At 41.4% G+C, this 8,158-nt stretch overlaps 1 protein-coding gene across 1 annotated transcript in view; it reads right to left on the bottom strand.

Annotated features, from left to right (window-relative positions):
• Positions 1 to 1,856: 1,856 nt before the first annotated feature.
• The window catches only part of tgfbr1b (transforming growth factor, beta receptor 1 b), a 102,038-nt gene continuing 95,736 nt past the window's right edge, over positions 1,857 to 8,158 (bottom strand). Inside the window, exon 9 of the mRNA XM_084049024.1 lies at positions 1,857 to 7,838. Coding sequence (XP_083905150.1) covers positions 7,713 to 7,838 — 126 coding nt within the window. The 3' untranslated portion in view covers positions 1,857 to 7,712. The remainder of the gene's footprint in view (positions 7,839 to 8,158) is intronic.

The following is an 8,158-nucleotide window of genomic DNA, read 5'->3' as shown; positions in this document are numbered from 1 at the left end:
TAACATACGCATCAATCCTCTACGTTCCTATGCTGATCTCTCATTCGTCTGTACAGGCTATATATATATTTATATATAAAAGTCAAGATCATAATATGTGTTTTAGAAATCTGAGAGGGTGTGATGGGAGGAGGGCCCGGGTACAGTTTGTTCAGGGGATTCAGCTTCATGGGCCCTCCTCCACATTTTGACCACTTGGTTTTTCTTTTCTTTTGAAACAAAACAACATTGCGGAACAAGGCATTTTGTACCAGAGCTGGGGAAACAGGGTAGCGGGGGTACATGGACATTGGTAAAGCGCTTTGACTGTACAGCTCAGGCTGAACACAACTGACAGGTCATTAAGAGCATGGTATAAAGAGGAATATCGTATACTGCTTGAGCACGACACAAACACCATACAATGTCATCTGACAAAAATAAAAAGTACCATTGACAACAAAAAAAAAGTTTTATTCTGATATTTTTTTTCTTTTAACATTTCATAGAAACAAAAAAAAAACAAGATAAATTGCAAACTTGAGTAAACAAATTGAGAATATATACAGTGAGGTAAAACACATTGGTCTTCAAAGGAGGTATTTTCTTTTTGATTTAATGACCTTTTTCGATGTTAATGCTTTTTAGGTTTTTTTATTTTTAAGCTTTTCAATGATTTATCTATAAAGCAGTTGATGCGCTGATGCAGAGACACAATCACATGCAGGCTGATCATTCAAGGTGAAAGAAATTAGGAAGTCTCGTCTCCCCAAAAAATGTGATAAAGCTTTATTCTAACCTTGTCAAGGTCGCGACAGCCTTGACGCACCAGCTACGCACACACAGCCTGTCTGAGAGAACAGCTCAAGTTGCCAAACCACCGCCCTCTCGTGACCCACATCGTTGGTTTGATCTCAAGTTACATTTCTTTACATTTTAGTCATTAAGCTGGCACTCTTATCCAAAGACTTGCGAGTGAACACAACACTTTGACAGACCATCAATTTGTAGATGAACCTGTTGGCCCTTTTGGGGACCACATCTGTGGCCTTCTAACCAGCACCTTGCTGCCTCTTAAGTCTTAAGGGCCGTTCCACACCAAGCACTATAACTATATTGTTGACCAATTAGTGCTGGGCGATATGACTTCAAGTCAATATCACAATTATTTCAATCTTTTGCCATGATCTTAAGATTAATGAACAATAAAAATCAAGCTCACAGCACATCTCGACGAGTTGCGACGAAGTTAATACAGACTAATCGATTTAGTTGATTAAAAACAATTTATTAGAATCGTTTCTGTGTCCATTTGTTGATTGATAGGTTAAAAAAAACAGCTTTTCCATCATTTTATTAACCTACAGTACTGTATATGAGCAAGATTAAGTCTGTTATTGGTTCTAAATGTCAGTTTCAATATATTTTTGGTTAAATACCTATCACCAATGTAGTTATAGTTGGGGCTTGCACTCTGCCATCAACTTGAGATTTTTAAAACAATATCTTTGTAGTTGGTGCGGATGGCCAATTAACCTCCCTACATCTGCCTCGCATACACACAATGTTTGTGAGAAATTGAGATCAACCCTCTTGTCTCTGTAATTGCGATCCCTGTTACTGACAGGGATGTTTTCCATTTTTTTCCTTCTTTTTTTTTAGTTTGTTCTTTTTTTAGCTGAGGTCCGTTTGAGGTCCTCGTCACAGTGTGTGGATCGTGTTAGCATAGACAGACACATTTTTCAACCTGTGTGAGACGGCGGGACCGAGTGAGCGGACAAACATAGGAAGCCCCGAACTTGCATAAGATAGACTAGAGAAAGAGAGAGAGACAGGGAGAGAGAGAGAAAGAGAGAGACCCGTGTGATGGATATTTGCATGCTCATGTGTAGCTATGGCATTTGGGCTTCATTATACAGATTGTGCTCTGGCTCGGTTCTGCCGAATTGGTTGAAGACCCAGTGAGGGCTGACCCACTGGAGTCAATACATTCACGGCTGCTTGAAGTTTTTCAGTGCGTGGTTAGAAACGGTAGTGCTGCTGGCATATTATCTCATGTCCTCGTATTTGGCCCTCTGTTAATCTATAGAGGACAAATATCGTTAGATTAGCTAATCTTTTTTTTCTTTTCCTCGACTAAAAAAGTGCAGTATAAAAAGGCTGCATATTGAGTGCTTTGCTCCAATCATCCAGGGAACAGACATAATAAATAGATCATATCTCTTCCACTGGCTGTGAGTCACGAAAGGGTCTCATCTAATCCATTTAAGATATTATTATTTGTACGGGATCGGCTTTGTGTGCTATCAGCTGGTGCAGTGTGGCCATCGCGACCAGAATATACCTGGATGTCATGGAGAAGAATGGGCTGGAAAAGACGATGTTGACAGCGACATGAGGTGAATGACAACGAGACGGGTAGAAAGCTAGCAACACCTAGAGAGACAAATACCCGGTGTGTGTGTGTGCGCGCACACACACGTGTGTGTGTGTGGTATGTACAGAATGGTTCTTTTTACAGGTAAGTCACCTTGGGTTTGGAGCAAGGAAAAGAACAAGGCTGCTGGTGATTCTTAAGACAGAATGAAGTTTGTTTGTTGTAGTCGTTATCCTTAAACGGTAGAGGCAATACCAGAGGTGGTGTTGAGTTGAGCTGTTGCTAATGGGTCAAAGAGGATGATCTTGCAGTATACACGTAATACATACTGTACAATCTCGATAGCCTGCTGTCCACTGAAAGCTTATAGCAAGGTGAGCATGTTCAGAAATTTGCTCTGTTGGTTTTCTTACATTAGACCTTTGTTACATTATGAAGGAATTACTGTCCGTATTTGCCCTGCCAGCTATATGCTACAAACCACTTAATAGGATTGTTACCATTTCCACTAGCTTTCGAGCATTGTTACAAGTTCCCCATTGAAAGTAATGGTTACAGCTACAGCAGCTGGTGAGTGAGCTTGGTAACGATGCTTGGCCAACGATGCCGACATCTATTTTCTTCAGTTCTTACCCTACAATGCAACAGTGTCTGGTGAGGGCATGAACGATTCAGTAAGTCAAGGGAGCTCCTACATACCCCTCCCACATTACCCCATGTCACCCTGGGGTACAAAACTCCTTCCCTGGCAAGCTCCAGTAGGCTCTACTCAATGCAACGGCTTTCTACACAACACTTAATTAAGCAAAGACTTCCACCCCTTTTCTGTTAAAGATAGCAGCAATATCCATTGACTTTCTTCCACTATTATGGTAGCTTTTTTTCTTCTCTTTCTTTAATGTCAACTGTGTCTTGCGGTACACAAGAGAAAAAAAGAAGCAGATATTTACAGGTTTAATGTAATTTCTGGCCCTTGATGACTACCTGCCTATCACTTTGAGCATACTTCATCTTTTATTGTAGAGGACATGGTGGGGCTGTGGAGTCATTTGCATGTCGACTGGCATTCATCAAGTGGTCCATTATACTCAACTCTTGTTGAGTCAAGCTGTCTGGGGTTAACCCCCAGATGACACTCAAGGCTGTTAAGACCTGACCAAGCATTTATAACAGGGGCTTAGAGAGGAGCTAGCTCTCTTTACAAAATCCATCACAGCCTCCGAAAAGGACTTGGAAATCTTGCAGCACTCGTCCCTTGTACAGATTAGTCAACACAGACTGTGAATGCATTCCTAACAGGGGTTTCAGACGTGAGTGTTGCGAGTGGACTGAAAAACTAGCTATCCCGAGACCAGTCTGACCTGACCTACAGAGATCTCTCAGAGGACCGGCAGGCAAACGGCAGTGTTGGCTTGACTTGCGACAGAGAGCAACATGGCACAGAATAATCAAATGTAGGCATTTCAAGGATATGTACATCCAACGGTGGCCTTCGCCCCCCCAAAAAGCGAGGCAGACAGCTAAGTAGCAGCACATCAATACATTAATGCATCCATAAAGGAAATGATAAAGACAGCCAGCCAGATAAGACTGACTGGCTGACTGACGTCCATATTGCCACACATTTAAACCTTGCAGTGGTTCTGAAGTGCACTTATTGCTGAACAATTGTATAATCTGTAGTGTTTGATGCAAATGAACTGCATGGTGGCCAACACTGTTATTTGTGCCCGTTTATAAATGTTTGCGTTGTGTACTAAAAGACAAGTGCTTGTTCTTGAACACAAGCGTGAAACTTATTGGTATAGATATTTTGAAATGCGTCTGACAGGTTTAAGTGTATGGCAATATTGGCAATAGCACAGACACTGAATGAAACAAAAACAAATAAAAACAACTGTTAAATCAAGTGCTACATTTACTTTTTTTTGTTCTTTAGATAGAATAATGACCCTATTATCATCATAGTAAAGATTTTTTATATTTTTTACGATATAAAAACAAGAACAACAAAACTTAAAGAGCAAATCCTGACTCTTTTGTGTTGGTCCCTTTAAGGCTTGCTAAACTGAAATGACCAGAGTCATCCGTGTTTACTTATATTTCTGGGTTGGGTTGTTTTCAGAAATGTACATTCTAGTAGAAAACAGATGTTGCCACCAAAAATGCTGGAAAAACCTATGGCTTTGTAAATATCCATTTTTCTGTATTTAAACGAATGTACCTCATGTTTTTCTAAAGAGGATTTTTCTTTACATCTTCCTTCGTCAGAACGAGAAATGAAAAAAAAAGAAGAATATAATTAAGAAAACGCATGAGCCTGCTGTTTTGGGTACCCACGCGTTCCATTACAGACCAAAACAACAAACAAAAGAAAACAAAAAAAAGTCCAACAATATACATTTATAGGGCAACTTTAGTAATGCTTACAAGTCTTTCTTTTCTTGTTTGAGTCTCTCTTTCTGAAGCCACTGTGGACTTTTGCAGTGACCTTAGATACACTCCGAGAGCTCGCCTTCCACACAGCCAACCGGGATGCACTCTGTCTCCGTTACCGGGGGGAGAGATGACAAAAACAGAGGGACATCCCATAAATAGTTGGATCGATGAGCTGATGGGTGAACTTGTTGGGGCGGGGGAAGTAATGGCACCAGTGAGTCGGCTGGTGTGGTGTGACGTGTGGCGTGTCCCTCCCGAGCATCCTTCCTTCCAACCTTTATTCCCTCCTCAATCCTTCCCTCTCTGTACACAGCACACGGGTGTGACCATCCATCTAACGGTCCGATCTAATCGAAGCAAAGCTAACGTATCGATTCTTGTTTCAAACATTCTTGTTCCGCAAAAAATACATTGTTTTGAAATGAAAATCCCACAGTGCGGCATGGTTTGTCATTGTTCAATGCATTGATTTGCAGGCTGCCTTTCAAGCGTCATTGGGGGGAAAAGTCTTTGCAAATTAAAAACAAGCTAGAGTAATTCTGGTTCAAAGTTAGAACCAAATCCAAAATGGCAAGTACCCATACATTTAAAAAAACAAATTGGTTCCTACAGTAAATGTGTGAAAACCTGTTTATTATTGCAAACAAAGCTACATATCTGCAAGGACGTATGTAGCTTAGTGTTTGCCATAACCTGAACAAGTTAAGTGGCTACGTCACACATCAACACAACAGATGTTTAATGATACAAGCTGTGTGTACCATGTGCTACATCTGTTTAGATACGTTCATGGCCAATGGAACAGTGTGTAGTCCTTTCACCACAAATGCAGTTACTAGTTTGGACTTTGGGTCACTCTTCAGTTTTCACTTTGGTCAGCTTTTCAGTAATACAAATGAGAGAGGGGCGTTGTGAACCCCTGTTTTTGGCTCTGCTAGCAAGATGCTAACATTGCTAGCACTGGCTGAAAACATAAAACTGTACACGCTTTCAGGCCTCTTTTAGATTTCTTTCTCTTTTTTTTTTTTACCATTTTAGAACCAAAACGGGGTATCAATTAGAACCGTAATCAACAAATGGACAATACCGTTCCCTACAAGCAGCATGCATAATGGCCATCATAATTTAATTCAGGGATCAACTTAAGCCCTATTTAAAAAAGTATCACTAAATACTATCATTGGCATCTATCAATATCTCTTTTTTCTTTTTACTTGACAGTGATTTAATCTGCTAGGGGATCACTAATATAGCTCCAGTAATAAAATGTTGTGGTGAAAATAAATCACAAATCATTTAATCATTTTTGATCACTTCTTTGAGAGCCGATATAAAATCTAAAATAATTTTGTCTATCTGCAAATATGGAGTCACTATCTGAAGAATGTATGTAGTATTGTTGCATAGCATTTTTAAAACGTTTTTGGACACACGCACGCACGCACACACACCAGCGGACATGAGGAGAAACAAAGGTTGTTTTTTGTTTTTTTTAACCACTTCAGCCCTATTTTCCATTTTCTTTGAAAAGAAAACAAAATCTATTTTTGAAAATCTTTTGCAATTTTCATTGAAATGATATGTCCAAAATAGGGCGGCCAGGGTTAAAGTGGTTAAAAGCAGTGGCACTTTACGGTAACCTGGCTTGAAGGCATGGCGGCGGTTGATTGTTGCTGTTGTTGTTGTAGTAGTAGTTGTAGTCATGATAGCAGAAGAGCAGAGCATAGAAAATAGACCACGTTTGATCTGTATTGCATACTGTATGTTGCAGCATGTTTTCCACTGAGAATGAATGAGGTCGAGTCCAGTTTTTTTGTCTTGCAAATAAAAAACTGCTAAAACACCCCCTAAAAAAGGGGGAAAAAAACTATAGCACAGACAATAAACAAACTGAGAAACAAATAAATAAAAAAAAACTAAAAAACTAAACCGACCTATCAACACCCCCCTGACTGTAACATGGGGTTACAGGATTAACGAATAAAAAAAAAGGGGGGGGACACACACACATCAACTGACTGTGTTACTGTCCGTGTCACCGTGGTACCATGTGTAACACTGGCCAGACAATGTCACCGGAATGAGGGTGGGGCCCATGGCACGAGAGGGGCGTGGGGGGGGGGGGGTCGAGTTAAGGGGGGGGTCACAGGGAGTTACGCAGCCTACACAAAGGGGGAGGAAGGAGTTGCGGTTTCCCCCCTTCCTTCCTTCTCTCCTTGGATCCACCCATCTGGTTATCAATCCGTTCATCCATCCATACATACATCTATGTATCCGTCCGTCCAGTGGTTCCCAAAGTGGGGTGCAGGGACCCTAAGGGTTCCTTGAGGGAGTTCTCTAAATGGACCCTTACAGGTCAGTAAGTCTTTGAGAGTGTAACAAATGGAAACGCTTCCATTTGTACGCTCTCGAAGAGTTATGACGGAGGGGGGTCTTTGTGGTTTCAGAACCATTGCATCCATCTTTTTATCCGTCCGTACGTCCATCCATCCATTTGTCGGTCCGTCCATCCATTTATCCGTACCCCCTCCATCCTCACGTCTGAGTGTGTGTGTGTGTATTCACACACACACACACACACACACACACACACACACATGACAGGATGATTTCAATACAAGTCCACCTGCACAATGTCTCTCAGCAATGATCCACTTGTCAATCAACAACAACAAAAAAGAAAGAAAATGCAATAATGAAAAGAACAAAAAAAAAAGAAAGAAAGAAGAGAGAATGGGGTAAGGGAGATTCTTTCTCCGCCTCCCACACCTCCCAAACGAGGTGGAAGGAGCCAATCAACCATAATCAAGGCAATATTGTTTATAATAACAATAATAATAATATTAATAATAATCATGGCGGGGAGATGGGTGTGTGTGTGTACTGTGTATGTGTGTGTGTGCGTGTGTGGTTGTGTCTACATCTTGATGCCCTCCTGTTGGCTGAGCTGAGACAGTGTCTTCTTGATGCGTAGCGCCGTGAGGCGGGCGGCTCCGTTGGCATACCAGCATTCTCTCATGATTTTAGCCATCACCCGCAAAGCCTGAGAGAGAGAGAGAGAGAGAGAGAGAGAGAGAGAGAGAGAGAGAGAGAGAGAGAGAGAGAGAGAGAGAGAGAGAGGAAGATCGATCATGTTTCCAACGTATATATCGTCACTCTCGGGTAGAAACCTTGTATGTCCAAAACCATAATTTATGCATGCACACACACTGATTCACAGGTGTTTGTGCTCGCACACACACACACACACACATAGGTGTTTGTGCTCGCACACACACAGATTCACAGGTGTTTGTGCTCGCACACACACACACACACACACACACACACACACACACACACACACACACAGGTGTTTGTGCT

This window comes from Gymnoscopelus microlampas, assembly GCF_963454915.1.
Source record: "Gymnoscopelus microlampas genome assembly, chromosome: 22".
In the NCBI taxonomy this organism is placed as follows: domain Eukaryota; kingdom Metazoa; phylum Chordata; class Actinopteri; order Myctophiformes; family Myctophidae; genus Gymnoscopelus; species Gymnoscopelus microlampas.
The sequence above is the reverse complement of the archived record's forward strand: the minus strand, read 5'-3'. Positions and strand labels throughout refer to the sequence as shown.